The 23,543-nt window shown below is 32.6% G+C and overlaps 1 protein-coding gene across 1 annotated transcript in view; it reads left to right on the forward strand.

The window, feature by feature from the left end:
- The window catches only part of CNBD1 (cyclic nucleotide binding domain containing 1), a 621,665-nt gene that overhangs the window by 435,217 nt on the left and 162,905 nt on the right, over nucleotides 1-23,543 (forward strand). Inside the window, 3 exon segments of the mRNA XM_044683798.1 lie at nucleotides 494-631; nucleotides 6,646-6,778; nucleotides 7,699-7,709. Of these exon segments, the coding sequence (XP_044539733.1) occupies nucleotides 494-631; nucleotides 6,646-6,778; nucleotides 7,699-7,709 (282 nt within the window).

Genomic DNA, 23,543 nt, shown 5'->3' on the forward strand with positions numbered 1-23,543 from the left:
CATTTGTCGAGAGCAGGGATTATATTACTTTTTTTTCTAACCCTTAACTTCTGTGTATTGGCTCCTAGGTGGAAGAGTGGTAAGGGTGGGCAATGGGTGTCAAGTGACTTGCCCAGGGTCACACAGCTGGGAAGTGTCTGAGGCCAGATTTGAACCTAGGACCTCCCATCTCTAGGCCTGGCTCTCAATCCACTGCCACTGAGCTACCCAGCTGCCCCCAATTATATAACTTTTAAACTTTGTATCCTCAGTGGCTCACATTGAGACTTGTCCATAATTGTGATTAAGATATTTGAAAAATTAAATTGAATTAAAAGTGTCAAGCGACCTATTCAGGGAGAATGTAGATTCTGATTTTTCCTTAGTACCATTGCAGTTTGAACAGAGAATACTTTGTCAGCCTCCCACTTCCTTCTTCAGTGCCATTACAATGTTTCTATGTATTATTATCATTGTAAATGCTATAATAAATTACTTTTCCTTTTCTTTACAGCTTGGTCCCTGCAGTGGCTTTGGTACATTAATAGAGATGCCTCAACCTGTGTTGGGTTCAACCTTGTATACCCTTAAGATGGAAGAAGATTGTGAACTTCTTAAAATCAATGCAAAGGACTATAACAAGATTAAAAAGGTATGGTGAGCATATTCCCCAGTATAAAATATTATATTAATATAAATAAAATAATTTAATTAATTTATAAATTAATATAAATTATATTTATATAATATAATAAATATAAAATAAATTAAACAATGTAAATTAAAATAATATAATACATAGTAATAANGTAGATTCTGATTTTTCCTTAGTACCATTGCAGTTTGAACAGAGAATACTTTGTCAGCCTCCCACTTCCTTCTTCAGTGCCATTACAATGTTTCTATGTATTATTATCATTGTAAATGCTATAATAAATTACTTTTCCTTTTCTTTACAGCTTGGTCCCTGCAGTGGCTTTGGTACATTAATAGAGATGCCTCAACCTGTGTTGGGTTCAACCTTGTATACCCTTAAGATGGAAGAAGATTGTGAACTTCTTAAAATCAATGCAAAGGACTATAACAAGATTAAAAAGGTATGGTGAGCATATTCCCCAGTATAAAATATTATATTAATATAAATAAAATAATTTAATTAATTTATAAATTAATATAAATTATATTTATATAATATAATAAATATAAAATAAATTAAACAATGTAAATTAAAATAATATAATACATAGTAATAAAGTATATAGTATGCTATAATATATTAAATATAACATGTTAAATATAATAATGTTATATACCATGTAATTCTATCTGATATGGTCATATTGTATGACCATTCTAATGTCTATCATGCCATATATTTCATATTTCTATGTGTTTATATACATAGATATACACATATTTATGTCTACATCTATCTGTATCTATCATCTATCTATATCTATCTATCTATCTCTTTATCTCTCTATCTCTCTATCCATCCATCCATCCATCCATCCATCCATCTGTCTGTCAGTCTGTCTATGATAACCTGGCTGCTTTTTTTGGTTGTTTGTTTTTAAGTATTTTTATAGGGCCAGATCTAATGAAACTCACTTTTATTTTTGGCAATTTGAATTCAATAAACATTTATTAAATACTTCTCTGCTAGAAGCAACAGGACACAATGAGAAGAATCACTACAATAAATAGTGTGAGGTTCTTAGTACATTCATTTGAACATTGAGGTCCCCCCAGATTTTGTAGTTATCATAAAGTTCATATTTGTTCAGAATAAGAATCCACCTTTGTAGAAGAAAACAGGGTTGATGATAAAAAGTTCTGAGAATTCTGTCATTACCTCGATAATTAAAAACAAATAAACAAATATGAATTCATTCTTCATTTCATCAAAAGGAATCTGAATATTTTGGGGATTCAGTAGTTTGCTAAACTAGATCACCAAATGACACATAATTTGATCAGGCAGAAAGCAGAGGACTAGTAGAAACTTGCTTTTCAACCAAGTTATGACCATCAACACCCTATTATGCCATTTATTTTTCTATTACTCCCAAGACTTCCCAGGAGTTTTAAAATAATGACATCTGTAATCTGCTGAACAGATGTGCATTCACATAGATGATAAAATTTCATGGTCCTTTCTCCTTTACTCCATGAACTTCCCAGAATATACATTGTTCATGCAAAGTATATCACCAGTTCATCTGTTAATATTACCTTGCAGAATATGGAAAATGAAATTTGGACAAAAAAGAAATTGCTACTGCAGTTTATTGTATTCTATTGTGAACTTGAAGTGGACTCCTTGACATTATAATAGACTAGAGACTACCTCACTCATTCCCGTAATTACCTCACCAGGCGTATTTCCATTGCTTTGATATTTACTATTAATTTATGAGTTTCATTTGTTATTAGATAATTATAATAATGGGACAGCTGGTGGCATAATGGACAGAGTCCCAGCCCAGAGTTCAAATCTGGCCTCAAGCATGCATCTGTAAAATGAGTATTATAACAGGACCTATAACATAGGATTGTGTGTCCAGACACCAGAGTGGTTTGCCATTTCTTTCTCTAGCTCCTTTTATAAATGATAAAACTGAGGCAAACACTTCACCCATTTTGCCTCGTTTTTCTCATTTATAAAATGAGCAGAAGACAATGGCAAACCACTCCAGCATCTTTGCCAAAAAATCCCAAATGGGATCATGAAGAGTCAGACATGACATTGAACAACAAAAAAATTATATTAATAATGTTAAATTTATATAGTGCCTTCTTTCCATTGACTTGAGAGAGTACTGAGTATAAATGTTGCTTCCATTTTACAAAAAAGGAAAGCAGACTCAGTGATAGTAAGCGACTTAAATGTGATTCCATAGCTATTGAAAACATAACTTTACTATAAATTTACTGAGCATAAATTCATTGTTCTTTCTCCTTCATTACATGATTTCTCTATTACAAGGTTTAGGAAGGAAGGAAAGAAATGATTAATTAAGCACCTTTTGTATGTCATGAACTATGTTAATGCCTCTGTAAATGTTATTTCATCTAAATCTCACAATCATAATTCTCATTTTCAGTTGAAGAAACTGAAGCAGACAGAGTTGAAGTGACTTACTCAGGGTTTCACAGCTAGTAAGCATTTGAGGTTGAGTTTGAATTCAAATCTTCCTGACTTTGGGTCCATGTTATCCAATGTGATATCTGCAAAGCATGCCATGTAGTAGATGCTATATTAATGATTGTTCTCATTCCTTCCTTCTATTCATTGTGCCATGTAGTAGCTGAATACAAAACAACAATCCTATTTCTTAATGGACTTTGGAGACATGCTGTCTTCTATTTCTTTTTCTTTCTTTCTTTCCTTGTTTGTTCACCCTTCTTCAACAGGATCATTCCATGATTATACAGATACTTCTAATTTATTCACTGACAATATTCTCTCCTTCTGATAGAATTTGAGTCACTTACTCATCTCACTCTTTCAAGTCTCTACTTACTCCACTCTACCCTCCATTCAAATGTCAAATTGATTCTCCAAAGGCACAAATCTGTCTATGTCATACTCTGTCTCCCCTTCCTCCATTCAATCAAATCCAATGGCTCCCTACTGGCCTGTAACAAAATATAAAAATCTTACATAATTTTTAATCCCTTTAACTCTTCATAATCTTACTCTTCTTATCTTGTTCTCTTATACTCTACATCCGCCATATATTCTGTGGTCTAGGGATACTGACCTTCCTGCTATTCTTTGAACATAGTGCTCCATTTATTGACTCCTAACATTTTCATTGGCCATCTCTCATGCCAGAAGGACATATCTCTCGTTGAAAACAGACACTCTGTCTTTCCCCTTATATTTTTTCCTTTTGGCTTTCTGGGTTTCCTTTAAGTCTTGGGTAAGCCTCATCTTTCAGTAAGACTTTCCTGGTACTCTTTAACCTTATTGCCCTTCCTGTGAGATTATCTCCAACTGACCTGGTGTACTTCCTACTTATTCATCACTGTTTTCATCTAGTCTCATTAGACTGTGAGCTCTCTTAGAGTAAGGTCTGATTTTTTCTTTCTTTGTATTCCCAACACAATGTTTGACACAGAGTAGGCTCTTAAAAATGCTACTTAACTATTTTCAAGTCTATTTTTCCTTTTTGTTCAAAGTGATCCTAAAGGAGAAAACCTCTAATATCTAGGGCTATATTTTTCAAAGGTAGAGCTCTATTTGTTGAGTGTCATGACAAAGTGACATTTTTCTTTTGAAATGTCTCCTATAATTTGCTTAAATAAAAAACAAATGAATGAATGAATAAATAACCAAGGGAATGTTTTGGAATACAAAAAGTACAAGACATAGTCCCCGTTCTCCAGAAGCTTATGATTAATTAAAAAGACACCAAACACATATGTACACATAAGCATAATGATAATTAGCAAGGCATGTGCCAAATATAGATACCAATAACAATAGCATTTCACAGTCAGGAGAGAATACAATGGAATGATCTAGTCCAGTGATGGGCAAATTTTTTAAAGAGGGGGCCAAAGGAAAGGAAATGCTCATCTCTTAGTCTGTTTCTAAGGCAAATCTTTCGAAGTTTCATTGTATTGTATCCTACTCATTGTATTCGTCAGATCAGGAATAATGTCCCAGAGTGGGATAGAATATTTCAGGGGGTTGCATTTGGCCCGTTGGCCATAGTTTGCCCATCACTGATCTAGTCAGTAAAGGTTCCATGAAGCTGAATTTAAGTTGATTTTTAAAGGTCTTTAAATGAATTTTTAATGAGTTGTGCATTTATGTGATGACTGGCAATAGCCATTGTAAACAGCCAGAACAGTAGGAGCTAAAAATTGGGATGTGGGAATGACGAAGTATTCATTGACTTCTAGTAGATCAGCTTGGATGAAGTAGAGAGTTATTTTTATGGCAATTATAAGTAAATTTTTATGGTAATCAGGATTATTGATGGAGTTAGAAAAACCTCAGAGAGTATCTAAGTCACCTTATTTAACATATGAGGAAATCAATGCCCATATTGGTAAGGATCTGCCCCGTGATCACACAGATGCTTAGTTGTAAATCTGGAATGGGAGCTGAGGTCATTTGACTTAAAATCCATCACTCTTTCCTCTACATCATGCTGAATTGTTATTGTTTGCAATAACAAATCATGGATTTCTAGGACAGTCCTGATTTTGTAACAACAAAGTATACTTTTTAACAAAAGTCTTGTAAAGGAAATAATTATCCATAGATTTGGTTCAGAGAATACAATCCAGTTAAGAATAGTGAAACAGTGGGTAATGAGGTAGATTGCATTCAGATTATCAAGGGTCTTAGAGACAATTGACAGCCATTAAAACTTTGGAATATGAGATTAACATGATAAAAGCAATTAAAAAAAGAAAATTGACATGGATATTAACACTACATGGTGCAGGATTGTGAAGGGCAAGATAATCAGGAGCCTTTCTTCTCCATTTATACTGAAACTATACTTGTGAGGGTCCTTATTCTCTTCTACTTCATATATTGCCTCTGATTTTTAGGCTTTCCTTTATCTAAACAAGCCTGAGTACTACTAATAAAATTAGTCTTTCTATAATACTTTGATCAAATTGCTGACTACATTGGTTGGTTGATTTATAGTGTATGAGGGTTATGATAGACTTGGTTTTATTTTCTAATTTAATTCCATTTGATTTCCTCTCCATTTGCTTATTAATCTATCCAGTAATAGTTATTATGTACCTTCCTTTGTATATGCCAGGTATGGTATTTATTATACCATCATCCCACCTACTTCCAGAAGGTGTTTGAGGAAGGCACCATCATTATTTAGTTGTTTATGTTCATATATACTGTCTCCCTAACTGGATTTCAAAGGTCTTTGGGCCATAATAACTTCCTCAAGGTCAGGAAGGAGAACACTTTTTTTCCCCCTATCTTCCATACCCTAAATACATTGCTTCCTGCCCTGGTAGCATTCTTTGAATACTTAATAAATGAGTGATATTAAAAGGTTAAGTCTATAGAACAAGAAGCTTCTACTTGGGAGGCAGAGATGTTTACCTGAAGAGTTGATAAATATTATGTCAAAGAAACAAAGTGTGAATTGGACACTGGAATTATTAATCTCTAAAGCTAAAATCTATTTCTCAGGAAAATAGTTTTGTTTTTCAGAGTGGCAGGTTTTTGTTTCAAAGGATCCCTATTTCACTTTTGAGCCTGAGAAGTCTAACTTTTGAGTTTGATCTGATAAGGTGATGGAATTATTAAAAACAAAGTAAGTTACATTTACTTCAAATGCTTCCTAAAATAAAAAAAGAAGTGCCTTATGAAAGGATTTGTAGTCCTGTGAAGTGAGGAAAGAAGGAAACAAAATTTAATAAACATTTTCATGCTTATAATTTTAAAAGGTATCAAAATGTTCACTTTTCAATAGTCATAAAAGTAATGCTTCTGCAGTTAACGCCATTCATTCAGCATGTGCTTGATTCTATTGAATTCTAAATAGGCAAAGACTTTTTTTTCTTCGCCAAATATACATGCTTTTGCTACTCTTTTTGGCCTGTTTTCTTCTTGCTATCTTCTTTTTAACCTAGTGACTCATGTTCTGAACATTTATTCTCTTTCAGGAACAAGCTAAAGTAGAAAAAATGAAAAGGGAGAAGCTAATCCATAGGTGCCCCTATTATAAAAATTGGCCTAAACTTTCTATAGATGAATTAACTGAACACATTAAATGGAAGCGATTCCCTCCAGGACACGGTAAGTTTCATCATTTAATTTGCTCATTACCATTCCAAGATATTGTCATTGCAAGACATAGATTAAAAAGTAACAGATGAGATACATTTTGGAAGAATTGTCAAATTTGATTATTTCCTTCAATTAATTTTTATCATCTAGCACCTCATATTGGGCATTCACTGTGGTAAGACAGTCAATAAATATCTGTTGAATAAATTAATAATTTCCATATAATTTTTATTTTTACAGAAATTATTGTTGGTCATTTTGGCATGATAATAATTAAAATTATTTATTAAGTACCTGCTATGTGGCATTGTAATAGACACTAGGAATACAAAGATAAAAAATATAGTCCTTGCCCTTAAGGCTATTATATTCCTTGTGTAAATATGTATGATATAATGTGTATATAAATTAATAAGTGCATAGTAAAACCAGGATAGTGAGCTATATTGGGTGTGGGCATTAGGATTAAGGGTAACATCTGAGAGGGAAGTAGCTTATCTGAAAGTAAGGGAAGGATTCTAAGAAGATAAGAAAGAAGTACATTCTGAATATGAGTTAGGTCTATGGACAGATAGTTGTGTTGAATTCATAGAAAAAGAGTCTTGTTCAGAAGAAATCTAGATGATAATGATATGATAATTCATGTCTTGCCTTTTTATAGAAATTTAAGTTTATAGAGTTTTACAATTTCTCATGATAATCTTGTGGCTATTGGTAATATAAATGTAATTATTTTGTCAGAATCTCTTGTAAGACAAAGAAAGACCCTAATATATATTGGGGAAGGGGCAATGTTTCATTTCTCTGGCTTTCTCCTTATTCAGATAATCTTAGTATTTGACTATCTAACACCATCTAGCATTTTATAATCTACAGTTCTTTTCAGCTTTCACCAGAATTCACAATTTTTCTTTTACTCCCCTCTCCAGCGTCCTATACAGTATGTCATAATTCCTGTAGCTCTCGGAAATTCAAAGCAGGTTTTGACCTGTAATTTTCCTTGGCTTCTCTCTAGTGTCTGTGCTCCAGTCAGAAGTCTTTTCCAAAGTTTTGTAGGGTTCTCTAGCCCTTCCTCTTCTCGCCTCCCTTTTGCACATTTATTATAACAGAGCCAAAAGATGGAAACCACTCCAGATTCCACCTGTTTGCAGGTACCTTTCCCTTGGTCTCAAGGTACACATCACTGCTCTTTTCTAATCCCTAAATCCATCTGGAGCTAACTGTGTCTGGTCACACAAGTCATGGAGGAATATTTCCCTCATCCTCCAGACAGGAAAGTGGGACTGGATGGATGGGTAAGGTGAGGAAAGCACTCCAAGAGTAAAATACTAACCCTTTGAGAAAATTTTAGGGTATTTTCTATAAAACTTTCCCAACACCTTTTTACATACTGGCGAAATGAGACAAAAAGATGCTCAATGATTTCAATTTTTATTTTAATCCTTATATTTCCTTGTATTTGTTTAAATATCCATATGTGGGCAGCTGGGTGGCTCAGTGGATTGAGAGTCGGGCCTGGAGATGGGAGGTCCCCGATTCAAATCTGGCCTCAGGCACTTCCCAGTTGTGTGACCCTGGGCAAGTCACTTAACTCCCATTGCCTAGCCCTTACCACTCTTCCACCAAGGAGCCAATACACAGTATTGACTCCAAGAAGGAAGGTAAGGGTTTAAAAAAATATCCATATGTGTTATGCCTCCTTTTAGAATTTGAACACCTTGAAGCCAGGTGCTTTAACTCTTTGGAATTCCCATCTCGTAGCCCAGTGCCATATACATAGAGAGTGACTAATAAATGTTTGTTGAATGGAATTGGAAATGAGAAATTGATTTGATAAAAATAATTGTTTATTATCCCACATAATACTGTGTGTGAGAGAGATACAGAATACATTTATCAGATTTTAGAGCTGCATGTGGCCAGATTCAACAGCATTAAATAATACAGGCTTTTAAAAGAATGCCAACTAAATTCCATATGTTATCTGAAACAATCTCTCAGTAATCTCTTTATTCCTTTCCATTTGATTTATGTAATTACTGGGCTGATCTGACAGATACAATAATTTAGAAAGACTTACATTAACTCAGAAACACATGATTATATGAATAAACCACCGTTATTTTAGTTCAGAAGACAAAATTGTATTTGGTTGATTACTTAGACACCTAATTGAGTATTCATGACATGTTTGACCTAATGTAGCATGTTTCTATTTACTGTTTATGATATTATGTGAAAAAATGTAATGTAATTCTGTTGTGAAATTGGGGCAAATGTACTCTTGTGAAGGAAGAGTGACCTTTAAAAATGAATAGAAACCCACCCTGTAAATCAGAAAATGTTAGTTGGTTTAGCTTTGCCACAGACTTCCTGTTTGATCACTGAACTATCAGATTATTGAACCAGCTTCCATTTCCATGTTTGTTAAATAAAATTTTATCTGTGAGTCATTTTAACAGAAGGGACATGAGAACAGAGGACAGGAATCTGGGAAACCTGAGATATTTCAGACATGTAATGTCTGTTTGGAACAAAATGGAAACCAGAATGTATATCTTGTATATATCTTTCACCTGGTGCAAAAGACTCTGATACACTTGTGTTTTATTGTTTACTTTTGTTTTGTCAGTCTAGTTTTATCCAGTCCTCTTCCCCTCACTCAGATAATGCAAAAGTTTGACTTATCTGACACTGCTGCTCAGACTAATCTCTCAGTAGGCACACAATTCACAGACTTAAAGGAGAAAAGACTTACATGTCAACAAAATAAACAGGATCCTTATTAGAGCCCAAAGAACTGAAAATACACATTATTTAATCAGTCAGATCTACTTACTAACACTGTGATTAGGTAAATTCACTACTTCTTTGTGTTTAGTTTTCTCACTTACAAAGGGAAGTAAATATTTCCTCCCTGTTCAACCTCACAAAATTGTAGTAAGGAGCAAGTGAGATAATGTACATGAAAAAGTTTTGGAAATATGAAAACACTCTGTAGAAGTGAAGTGGAATGACGTCAATAGTCTGTCATGCATATCTAGCAATGATATTGATAATCTTTTGATGTTTTATATTATGTGGCATAAATTGAGATCTTTTAAAATAGTATTTGTCCAAAGGAAAAAAATTAAGAATGTATGAGAAGCATTAAAAAATTAATCAGTTAGTGACTGTTAAATTTATCACTCTGAAATGGTAGTATTAGTGTTCATAGAACATATTATTACACTTAGAAAAACAATATTTTTTCAATTGATAAAAATCTACATATCTTCCTCACCTTTATAATTCTTAGAGAAAAAAGAAAAACTTTCTGAATAAATAGCATGATTAAGCAAAATAAAAAAATAAAATAAATTTCTGTATTGTTGATGGATTTTACATATATATGGATTATATATATATACAAATGCACATATATGCATATTTACATGTATCTGTTTACAATGTGTATATATTATATCTTCTGGAATTATGTCTTTATGTTGATTAGAGTTCCAAGTCATTCAAAATTATTTGCCTTTACAATGTTCTTACTATATACATTGTTCTTCTGTCTCTACACAACTCATTTTGCATTAGTTTGTATGAGTATTCTCATACAGGGTTTCTCTGAAACCATTCCCTTCATCATTTCTTATACTGCAACAATATTCTATTTAATTCATATACTGTAAATTGTCTGGCCTTTCACCAGTTGATGTAAATTCTTAACTTTCTCGTTCATTGCTGTCATAAAAGAGCTACTATAAATATTTTTGAACATATGGGTACTTTTCCTCATTAGTCCCTTTGGAGTATAGATAAATTTAGTCATAGTGTTACTTGATCAAAGGGTAATCAATTTATTAACTTTGGCAATATAATTTCAAATTGCTTTCTGCAATGGCTGAACCAGTTCAAAGCTCCTCTAACACTGCTTTCATGTGTCTCATTTCCCCACAGTCTCTCTTACACTTGTAATTTTCCTTTTTTGTCAGTTTCCCTAACCTGGTAAATATGTAGTAGGATCTACTAAGTTGAGTTAATGAATATTTTTAATTATAAGATATTTAGAGTATTTTTTCTAATGGCTATTGATAATGTGGATTTCTTTATGAGAAAATTGCCTCTCTATATCAAGTATTCATATGTCTATGACCAGTAGACAATTGTGGAATGATTCTAATTACTACAAATGGTACATTTATCATAGAATCTTGCTAAAAAGACTTTGGAAAACCTTTATTAGAACCCTGACTCATAGATTCATGGTAAACCCAGAGATGATATTTTGTTGTTGTTTTGGTAAACATATCAGAAAACAATGGCAAATTTTGTAATTTTGTGAAACTCTTTTATGATTATGATCAATTTATTCAAAAGCTATCTATAGCTCATTTCCATGTCTTCCTGTGAATCTTCCACAATAGCATTTATCCAATTATGACAAATACTTTTTTCCCCAGTGTCTTAATATTTCAAAGGTTCTAACCCAGAATCTTTTTGTCTATAGTTTAGCCCTTGATGATCTTATATGACTCATCTACTTCATTTTCTAGTAATGATGAATATCATTGATCATATATTTTAGTAAATTCTTGAATATAATTCTTCTTGGATAATATGCACACCATATTTATTTGTCCTTTGCATCTAATTCCTCAGAAATTATGACATTGATAAATGGCACCTATGCAGTGTCTCCAGAAAGAGGGGCCTTCATTTCAGGATAGAGTTGATATTATATATTTTATTAAACAGGTACATGATTGAATAAAAGCTTACTTTCATAAAATAGTTCTCATTACTTGGAGGTCATTGTGCTGAAGAAGTACCATAAGAATTTTTGGTAAGAAGTTCTATAGTAGTTTTTATTAATATACATAATGGAATAGAGAGTATAGAGCTGACCTGAGGAAAACTTATATATGAGTTAAAGTTTGTGTGGAGTTTTCTTCTCTCCTATTTGATACCTTTAAGGTATTTTATACTTTTCCTTAGATTGCTGCTCTTGTGGATATGCCCTGCCTGAATATTGACCTATGCTTTAGAGCCATCAAAGTATCTGTTCCCCATCTGTGTTCTATGTCCCAGAGTGCCAAGACTCTTTTCTACTTAGGTGACAAAGAACTAATCCAAGAAATTTGGGTATGTTAGTATTTTAATGGCTGCTAATGTGTTAATGGATTAACATTTTAAAGGGCATTCAATTTTAGAAATAAATGTACATGTTCAGTTGAATTTTGGAAGCTGGAGGGAAATACAGCATAATTTTGTTAAACTAAAACTTTACTTGTAAAGTTGAGGGAGGAGAACCTTGTTTTGAAAAAGGTTCACTATCCAAATTCTAATATTCATCAGGACGATATGAAAAGATAGCACAGAAAGAGAAATAAGCACCCCGACATTTTAGTATGGTATCTGTTTATTAGATGAAGGAAGGCTCCCCAGTCCGTTCTGCTAAAAGACAACCAATTAGTAAATCAATGAGAAATCAACAAGCATTTCTTTATCGTCTAATATATACCAGGTGCTCAGTACACAAAGACAAAAATGATATAGTCCCAGTTCTCAAGAGGCTAAAATTAAATCTGGGAGACAATAGGTACATAGGTAAGTATATTCAGAATAATTATGAAAACTGTGGCCAAATCCTGATCTCTCTCCCCAAAATTTCTTGGATCTATCCCTTCCCCAATTATAGAACCTAGCAATTTATTTCGGCATTGAATCACTTCTCACCTGCAATAACCCCCATTTTTCTTTTCCTACTTCAAGCTTCTCCTCATTCCAATTTATCCTCTGTCTATAAAAGGGATTTTCCTTAAAAAGCTGATGATATCATCTAACTCCTCTAAAAAATCTAGGGATTCCCTATTGCCTCTAACAGCATTTAGAAACTTATTTCACATTTAAAATTCTTCACAATTTGGTCCCTTCCTATTTATACATTACTCCTATACATAAGGTACTCTTTTATTTCAATACCTTCGTACTGGCTGTCCCCCATGTCTGTAATGTATTCTTTCCCCACTTGTGCTTTTCAGAATCCCTTCTTTTAAGACTCAATTTAAATACAACTTTTGTTTAAAAGGTTTCCCCTGCTATTAAGGGGGTGGAGGGAGCCTTCCTAAAACTACTTTGAATTCATCACACACATATTCTGTTTATACTCACATGTGTACTTTGTATGTTGTTTCTATCATTATAATGTAAGGTCCTTGAAAATAAGACCTGTTTTACTTAGCTCAGTATCTTTCATTGGGATATAAGTTAATATGGTTGGGCTGTCTCAGTATTATCTTTTTTTTCCTCCATGTGGTTATATTCAAGCAGTAATTTCACTTTTATAACAACATAGATGTCACTTTTGATATTCGTTATCTATCCATAAGCTAAACACGGAAACATTCCATCATTAGATGAAGGATGTGTAAAGAAAGTTTAAGGGCATGAGGGCTAGGGATTTTAAGTTGGTAAAGGATATGGGTATGGATTTGGATTTTTCAAACAGCCATGGTCATAGATGGGAGTTCTGCTGTCTTTCTTCATATCCCTTTAATTTGAAGAAATAATACTGATTCCTTTATTTTTTCATATAAATATATTATTTCTAGCACTGAAAAATTCAAAAATACCCTATGAGTACTTTCTTCTTCTTTTTTTTATTAATGTAATTTATTTATAAGTATCTCAACCTCTCTCCTCTCTGTATCATAGAAGACATTATCTGGGAGACATATGTATATATAAATTATGCTTTTCATGTTTCCATTTTCCAGTTCTGTGGAGTTGACATTCACAATTTACTCTTCAAGTATTAAATATGTAGCTTTATATAATGTTCTCTTGGTTCTACTCATTTCGTTGTTCATTATCCCAATAGTTCTTTCCAGGTTTTAAAAAAAATTATTCTGCTCCTATTTGCTTTTGTACAGTAATATTCCATCACAATCATATATCACAATTTATTTAGCTGTTTTCTAATTTTAGGGCATCACCTCAGTTTTTAGTTCTTTGTTACCACAAAGACAGCTGCTATAAATATTTTGGAATATGTGCTCTTTTTCTTTTTTCCTGATTTCCTTGGAAAACAGACCCATCAATTGTATTGCTAGGTCTAAGTGTATGCACAATTTTATAACTCTGTGGATGAATTTCCAAATTGCTCTCCAAAATGGTTGTATCAATTCATAGCTCCATCAGCTTTGATTAGTGTCCTCATTTTTTCACATTCCCTCCAAAATTTGTCATTTTGCCCTTTTATCATTTTAGCCAATCTCATGGTTGAGATGATACCTCAGAATTGTTTTAGTTTGCATTTCTCTAGTTAGTAGTGATTTGTAGCATTTTTCATATACCTATATGTGGCTTCTATTTCTTCATACATAAATTGTCTGTTCATAAGTTCTGCCCATTTATTAATTGGGGGATGATCCTTATTCCCATAAATTTGACAAAGTTCTCAATATGTTAGATATAAGATCTCTATCCAAGAGGCTGTCTATACAAATTTCCTCCCTATTTTCTCTTTCTTTCTAATTTTGGCAACATTTGTTTTATTTGTATAAAATTCTTTCAACTTAATGTACTAAAAATTACCCATTTTACTTCTCACAACATTCTCTGTCTTTTGTTAACTCATAAATTACTCTCCTCTCCACAAATCTGATAGGTAATATGTTCCTTGCTCTTCTAATTTACTTATGCTATCTTATTTTATGTCTAGATCATGTAACTACTTTGATCTTATTGCAGCAATGGTGTTGAGGCATTAGCCGTACCTAGTTTTTACCAGACAGTTTTCTGATTGTCCCAATTCTTACCAAATAGTGATTTCTTATACCCCAAACTTGGATGATTCAGATTCTTTTAAAACTGATCTATCTCCATTTGCATCAGTATGTGTACTTGATCTTTTAGTGCATATTATAGCCATTCATACCTTCTCATCCTATAAAATTCATTTTCATGGCCTTCCATAAATCCTCCATAAAGAATTTATGAAATGCCTAGGATTTCCAGGTATAGAGTATTGAATTTGGAGTGAGGAAGACTTAAGGACATGCTCCATCTCAAATATTTACTATTTGTGTGGTTCTGGGATGATCATTTAAATTCTCTGTGCCTAAACTGTAAAGTGTAAAAAGTAATAACACTTACCTCTGGGGGTTGTCATGAAGATCAAATGAGATAATTCATGTACAGCACTTTGAAACCTTCAGGATCTATGTAAGTACTAGCTATTATGTCTTCCTATACAGGGCATTAATATTTCCTGGATAAAGAATTAGGAAGAGAACTTAGCTGCTTAGTCTAAAGTATACCCAACCATGAATTATATCTAAAGACTTCAAGAATTTGAAGTATCATCTCCTCTTTTACATTAGATGAAGGAAAAGAGAGATCACAAGTCATTTAAGCAGAAAAGATGTTAGAAAAGTTTTCATATATCTTTGTGTGTGTTTTTAGGTGTCCCCAAATCTAGAATGCATGTCAGACAAAGCTCAGATTTCCTCTCTTATCTCTGTTACAACCTTTTTGATGGAGCTGTCACTTATTCCTAAAATTATTTTAATTTTTTTTATTTAAGCAACAAGTTTCTAATTTTTAGTCAGAATCAGGTTCAGAATACAGATGCTCTTGTTATTCCACTCACTCTTGAAAGCATGGATTTATCACTAAAGTTAAGTCATTGATTTCTTTGTTGTTCTGATATTGACAAAGAGAACTCTAAGGTATGTCCAGATCATTAAAATACTGCATCACTATTGTATCTTGACTTGGTGACAAGCTCTTGATCTTTTCCCTAAATTCCTAGTCTAATTCCTCCAATCTCATTTGCCAATAATATACCCTCAATTCAACTTTTCTTTTATTTCTCCTATCATCAGTTTTACCAAAATGCCTCTTACTGTGTCTCTTGTTAATGGAAACTGAATTTGCTCACATAATTATAACTTTTTAAATATTTTATATTGCTACATATTCCTTTTTATCGTATCTGTTCTTATGATCAGTGTGTTGCTGCTTTTGCTTAATTGCCTTAGTCTTATACAAGAGAGGTCTCACAGTGTGAGTGTAATATGGGATGGGGATAATAGGAAAGGAATAAATATTTATTAAGCCGTTACTATGTGCCAGGTTCTATGTTAAGTGTTTTACAAATATTATCTCATTTGATCTTCACAATAATCCTTTGAGGGAAATACTATTATTTTCACTCTTATAGAATGATCAAGATAGATGTTAAGTTACTTGTCCGGGTTGACATAACTAATGAAGCTGAATTTGAACTTACTCCAGCATTCCATTCAATGCACCCCTTGGCTTTTGTAAAGTAAAAAGAAAATATAACAATAATTCACAATAATAAAGTATGCCTTTCTAAAGGCACATTTCAGTCATCAGTACCATTCTAAAGAAATCTCAGTAATACCTCTAGTATACAAGATGTTCTTAGATTCGTTTGAAGCTACCCCACTCAGACCCCAATTCCCCATCCCTACTGGACTTATGCTTTAAGTTGGAAAAAATGGTATCTGAGATTGGGATAAAATAGCATAGCCTTCAATAAGATAATGCTGGGTACACATCAACATGAGGTGAATAGGTAAGACTTTGGGAGAATATGATATGAATAATAAAATTTAAGATTTATGCTAGGTCAAATCTGGGGTTATCTAAAGGTCAGAAATATTTTACCTTCCTCCTTGAAAATATTTTCTTAATATTGGAGACTTTGGGATATGGAATCTGATCAATCCACCTCAATATCATCTTCACTTAGATCATACATGATGTGAAATATATTCATTTAGCATGATATAAAAATAACAGTATAAATGTTAGCCATTTGACTCTAAGCAGGAAATAACTATTCTGATCTTGTTTGCTCAGCTATAATATGGAGATAAGAGTAATCTAGTACCCTTACCCTGGCTCGAATAGAAATTGTGTGTTTTATAATGTCACAATTTTTAGAGATCCCATTCTCATTTTCCTCACTAATGATTATACCATAATGTGATTTTTCTGATATTGAATTAGTTGAGCATAGGTATCCTTTACCTTATTGCCACTTTGCCCATCATGGTTCTGAGATGTTGGGGATTAGCATAAGAAATAAGTAGGAATTTTTGTGGACTTTCGCAGAAGATACAGATAACACACAAAGGCCAGCAGGTGATAAAAAACTTTAGAAGTTAAAAAATACATAAAATATGTGAATAGTGTTATATGATACCAGCATATTTTATCTTTTAATGCCATAAAGATATATAATTTCTTCTAGATAATTATTAAATTAAATGAAAAGTTAAAGTTTTTTAAAAGAACACAAATGCCAGCAGATGACAAAGGCTAAGAATGTTAACTTTGATATACATATAGCCTATTCTAAATACTTAATGTAAATTTTACAATAAGAGTCTAAAAACACCCCATAAAAGAAAAAGGAAAAAAAAGATTCAGACCTCTTATCTGGTATGAAGGGTGGACCAAAAATTTTATGAAGATTTCCCAGATAATGGAATCCTCAAGTCCCTAACCCCCATGATGTGGAAAAGAATATCTGTGTTCTCATAAAATGTTTTTCCACATTTATTTATTCCAAACTGTTTTGACCAAAGGAAGTTCCATGCATATCACTGGGGAAGCTAAGGGTCCAGACTTAGATTAGTGGTTTGATTTGTGCACTCACTAAATTTCCAGGATTTGACTTACTCATTCACAGGCCATGATGATTGGTCAGATGATATTAATTTACTTTCTTTTCTTGGAATGATTTAATATCATAGGCTCTTACTATTGTAAAGTTTTTGATGTCTCTTTGCAAACAAAACATTGCAGAAGAAACTTGAGAAATATTCTGAGGAGACTGATTACAGAAATTCAAATTTGGTAAATAGGTTCTGGAAGGAAAATATAAATGAACCAAACTCATTTAGCCTAGAGAAGAGATAGATTCAAGAATGTGACATAAAATATATTTTCCTAAACTTGTACTGATTATAAGACAAGAGAGACATGTTTAATTTGAAGAACAGGGAATTAAGTTGAACACTGGGAAATTCTAGTTGGTCTTTGTGGACTTTACCCAAGTATCACCTTTTCTGATGAGTTCTGGGAAAAGTCCAACTAGAGAATTTAACTGCAATGTAATCTTGCCCCAAAGTGAATGAATAGATCTAGTGAGTTCTTGAAGTTCCTTCAAGACATATAATCCTTGAAATGCATGTATATTTTTGACAGTTTAATAATTGATGTGAAATTAGGCACATTTACATGTAGAAACAAAATTATAATTCAATGCTTCAGAGAACTGTGATTTGTTGATGAGTATTGGTGACCTAGGAAATTTTGTCATTCTTTCATAGTGACTCAGTGAAAGTCTTTTGATAGTTTTAGTAACCCAGAAAGCCTCATCACCCTTTAGCCAAACTAATAATAACCTTTTTAGAACTTAGCTTGTCTGGTCCTTGGATAACAGAATGTAAGTTCCTGAAATATAGGGATGGTTTAATTTTTACTATTTATGTTCCCAGAAGCATCTTTTGTTTGCTCCATACGTACTAGGTACATAATAAAAACCTATTGTTTGAATATGCCACTAAGATTGTATGGAAAATGTTTTTGGATTGGAAAGAGTTCTATATTTTGGAATAATTGAGGACCAGGGGTCATTTTTTTGCCACAATCAGTTGTTAGAGGCCTTTAAAAGTCCTTTAAATGCAGTACAATAAATTTATACATGAGAATGAAGTATTTAGGAAAAAAAATCTCTCTCTCTCTCTCTCTCTCTCTCTCTCTCTCTGTCTCTCTCTCTCTCTCTCTCTCTCTCTCTCTCTCTCTCTGTCTCTCTCTCTCTCTCCCTCTCCCTCTCTGTATTTACGTAATATCCCATTTCTTATCCAATCTATATTTATATAATTTTGATTTCCTTCTGAAATTTCCTACCAAATTGCCCCAAAAGGTAATACTTTCAGTGCTATTGCCAAAGAGGCAGTGCCTTGAAATGGAAAAAAAAAACTTCCTTTAATTTCTATATAGCAAAACAGCTTGTGTGCAGAAGTTCTGATTAATGCCATTGCCTTTCTGATATTCATTCCCTGCCCCCCTTCTTCCTTCCAGCACTCACTTCAGATAATTTTGCTTTTGATTCACTCCTTGAATTTGCTGAGATAATCTCCAAGGAGATATTCATATGATGAGCCTCTGGGCTGCCTGTCTCCTGTTGCCAATTTTTTTTTTGGTGGGAGGAGAATCCCAACAACATACCATGTGTTATTTTGGCTGACTCCCAGGGTCCTTGAAGGCCTTTCTTTCTGCTGTCTCTCCTGATAAGAGAATTATTTATTAGTTAAATATCCTCAGCCAAATTTGAAGTGAGATTTGTTATAAGCAACTCATCATTAGGATTATGTAGAGGTCATAGCTTTTGAGATTTTTGCTAGGGAAAAGTTAGGGAAAATTTGGATCTGAGATGAGGTTAAGAAGATAAAGCATAGAATTATAATAATAATCAAAGCAAAAGAAAATTGCTCATCCCTAAACTATTCAAGACTATTAATGGGTATTCCTGCCTCAAGTCTCTCCTCACTCCAGTCCAGCCTTCACTTAGCTGCCAACCTGATCTTCCTTAAGTATAATCTGGTCATGACACATGTTTATTCACTAAACTCCAGTGGATCCCTTTTATTTTAGGAATCAATTCCCTGAATAGTTGTTGGCTTTTAAGATACTTCATGATCTGGCCCTTTTCTTTGGTCCCAGCTTTCTTCCATCCTTTGGCCTTGATCCAATGTATCTTTCAATCCAATAAAACTGGCCTCATTGCTATATTTTGTATAGAACAGCCCAATACATTTATCAACTCATGGAATTTTTATTTTATTTTTCTAAAATTTTTTCCAGATTATATATTGATACAATTTTTAATAAATGTTTCCTGATCTTTCATAATTTGTGTCCTCTTGCTCCCAACACTCCACTCTTCCAAAGATGGCAGTTCATATGATACAGAATGTACTTATGTTATCATGAAATATATATTTCCATGTTCATCATGGAGAAATTCATAGAGGAAATAAAGGGAAGAATAATATGCTTCAATTTGCATTCAGACCCCACTATTTCCTTCAATAGCAGTAAATAGTTTTTATCATCATGGGATCATGGGTTCATTGGAGTTTTCTGGGATTCTCTCATTGTTGTTAATAGTTAAGATATTCACAGTTGATCATCAAACATTATCCTTGTTACTGTCTATAATATTCTCCTGTTTCTACCTAAACTTAAATTAATCATTCTAAAAACAAAATAAATAGAAATCATGCTTATATCAAAAGATGCATAAAATGCTCTTAAATGAAACTATTGTTACAAAAATAGGATGAGAAAAATAAGAATAAATATAATAATCTTAAAATGATTCATAGTATATGTTTAAAAATAAGAGCTATAATTATTTGTAGTTGAAGTAACCTAGATTTTTTCCAACAAAATTTGGTATGAAACCTGGGCTTCTATTGCCAATATTCTGTTTGATATAGTTCGAGAACTGATCATTGTAAGCAATGAGAAAAGAAAAATAAAGGGAATAACCAGAAGCAAAGAAAAAAATGAAATAGCTATTTTTAGATCATATGATGGTATACTTACAGTATCCTAAAGAGTTAATTAAAACAGTATCAAAGATGAAAAGGGAGACCCCACTTCTAATGAAGAGGAAATTAAGGCAATCATTAAAAACTTTTTTGCCCAATTATATGGCAATAAATACAGCAATCTAGGTGATATGGATGAATATTTACAAAAATATAAATTGCCTAGATTAACAGTAGAAGAAATAGAATACTTATATAATCCCATATCAGAAAGTGGAATGGAAAAAGCTATTAAATAACTCTCTAAAAAAATCACCAGAACCAGATGGATTCACAAGTGAATTCTATCAAACATTCAAAGAACAACTAATCCCAATACTACATAAACTATTTGACATAATAAGCAAAGGAGTTCTACCAAATTCCTTTTATGACACAAATATAGTACTGATCCCAAAGCCAGGTATAAAAACAAACAGAGAAAGAAAATTAGAGACCAATCTCCTTAATGAACATAGATGGAAAAATCTTAAATAAAATACTAGGAAAAGGACTCTAGCAAGTGATCATGAGGGTTATCCATTATGATCAGGAGGAATTTATACCAGGAATGCAATGTTGTTTCAATGTTAGGAAAACCATTCACATAATTGACCATATCAACAAGCAAACCAACAAAAATCACATGATTATCTCAATAGATGCTGAAAAAGCCTTTGACAATATACATCACCCATTCCTACTGAAAACACTACAAAGTATAGGAATAGAAGGGCCTTTCCTAAACATAACAAACAGCATATATCTCAAACCACCAACAAGCATCATCTGCAATGGAGATAAACTAAAAGCCTTCCCAATAAGATCAGTAGTGAAACAAGGATGTCCATTATTATCATCTCTATTATTTAACATGGTATTAGAAACACTAGCTGTAGCAATTAGAGAAGAAAAAGAAATTGATGGTATTAAAATAGGCAGGGAGGAGATCAAGCTATCACTCTTTGCAGATGATATAATATTCTACTAAAAAATCCTAGAGAATCAACTAAAAAGTTAGTGGAAATAATCAACAACTTTAGCAAAGTTGCAGAATACAAAATAAACCCACACAAATCATCAGCATTTCTATATATCTCCAACACATCTCAGCAGCAAGATTTAGGGAGAGAAATTCCATTTAAAATCACACCTAGACAATATAAAATACTTAGGAATCTATCTGCCAAGACAAACATAGGAATTATACAAACATAACTACAAAACCCTTTCTACACAATTAAAACTAGATCTAAACAATTGGAAAAACATTGATTGCTCATGGGTAGGATGAGCTAACATAATAAAAATGACAATCCTACCCAAATTAATTTATTTATTTAGTGCCATACCTATAAAACTACCAAGAAACTTTTTTACTGAATTAGAAAAAAACTATAACAAAATTTATTTAGAAGAATAAAAGATTGAGAATATCAAGGGAAATAATGAAAAAAAAATGTGAAGGAAGGTGGCCTAGCAGTACCAGATCTTAAACTGTACTATAAAGCAGTGATCATCAAGACAATATGGTACTGGCTAAGAGACAGAAGGGAAGATTAGTGGAATAGACTTGAAGTAAGTGATCAAAGTAAGACAGTGCATGATAAACTTAAAGATCTCAGCTTTTGTGAGAAAAACTCACTATTTGACAAAAACTGCTGGAAAAATTGGAAAACAATATGGGAGAGATTGGGTCTAGATCAACATCTCACACCCTACACCAAGATAAATTAAGAATTGGTGAATGACTTTGAATATAAAGAAGGAAACTATAAGTAAATTAGGTGAACACAGAATAGTATACTTGTCAGATCTCTGGGAAAGGAATGATTTTAAAACCAAGCAAGAGTTAGAAAAAGTATAAAATGTAAAATAACTAATTTTGATTACATTAAATTAAAAAGGGTTTGTACAAACAAAACCAGTGATGCCAAAATTAGAAGGGAATCAACAAATTGGGAAAAAAATCTTTATAACAAAAAACTCTGAAAAAGGTCTAATTACTCAATTGTACAAAAATCAAGCCATTCCCCAATTGATAAATGGGCAAGGGACATGAATAGGCAATTTTCAGATAAAGAAATAAAAACTATCAATAAGCACATGAAAAAGTGTTCTAAATCTCTTATAATTAGAGAAATGCAAATCAAAACAACTCTGAGGTACCACCTCACACCTAGCAGATTAGCTACCATGACTGCAAAGGAGTGTAATAAATGTTTGAAGGGGTGTGGCAAAATTGGGACATTGATGCATTGCTGGTGGAGTTGTGAATTGATCCAACCATTCTGGATGGCAATTTGGAACTATGCCCAAAGGGCTTTAAAAGACCCTCTACCTTTTGACCTAGCCATACCACTGCTGGGTTTGTACCCCAAAGAGAAAATAGGGGAAAAGACTTGTACAAAAATATTTATAGCTGTACTCTTTGTGGTGGCAAAAATTGGAAAATGAGGGGATGCCCTTCATTCGGGGAGTGGCTGAACAAACTATGGTATCTGTTGGTGAAATGAAAAGAAATGGAAACAAAGAAGTAGAGCTAGCAGTGAGTACTAGATCTCAAACTCTAATACAAACCAATTGTTATTAAAATAAGATATTGTTAAGTAGAATATAACTAAGAAAATAAATAATAAATAGAATATAAAAAGTATGTCTAATATTCAACAAATAGAAACAAAAATCATAATATTTAATATTCAATAAGCAGAAATATTCCATCTGCTGTGATAATGACTCATTATTTGACAAAACCTATTAAGAAAATTAGATTTCAGTATGGTAAAAACTAGGTTTTGTTCAATACCTCACAAGTTATACAAAGATAAATTCCAAATTTATATGTGATCTGGATAAAAAGGCCACATCATAACTTAGAGAAACATGGGGAAAATTATCCATCAGCTCTCTGATAAAAGTTTAAGTTCTAACAAGAAATAGAATAAAAGAAGATAAAAATAGATACTTTTTATTATATAAATTTTAAAAAAATGCTAAATAAGTCTAATAGAGGTAAGATTAAAATATAAAGAATTAATTGGAAAGAATTAACTGAAAAAATAATTGACAAATTTCTCTGACGAAATTCTTATTTCCAAGAACTATAAGGAACTGATTCACATTTATAGGGAAAAGAGTCA

The sequence above is a fragment of the Gracilinanus agilis genome, chromosome 1 (assembly GCF_016433145.1).
Source record: "Gracilinanus agilis isolate LMUSP501 chromosome 1, AgileGrace, whole genome shotgun sequence".
NCBI classification, from domain to species: Eukaryota; Metazoa; Chordata; class Mammalia; order Didelphimorphia; family Didelphidae; genus Gracilinanus; species Gracilinanus agilis.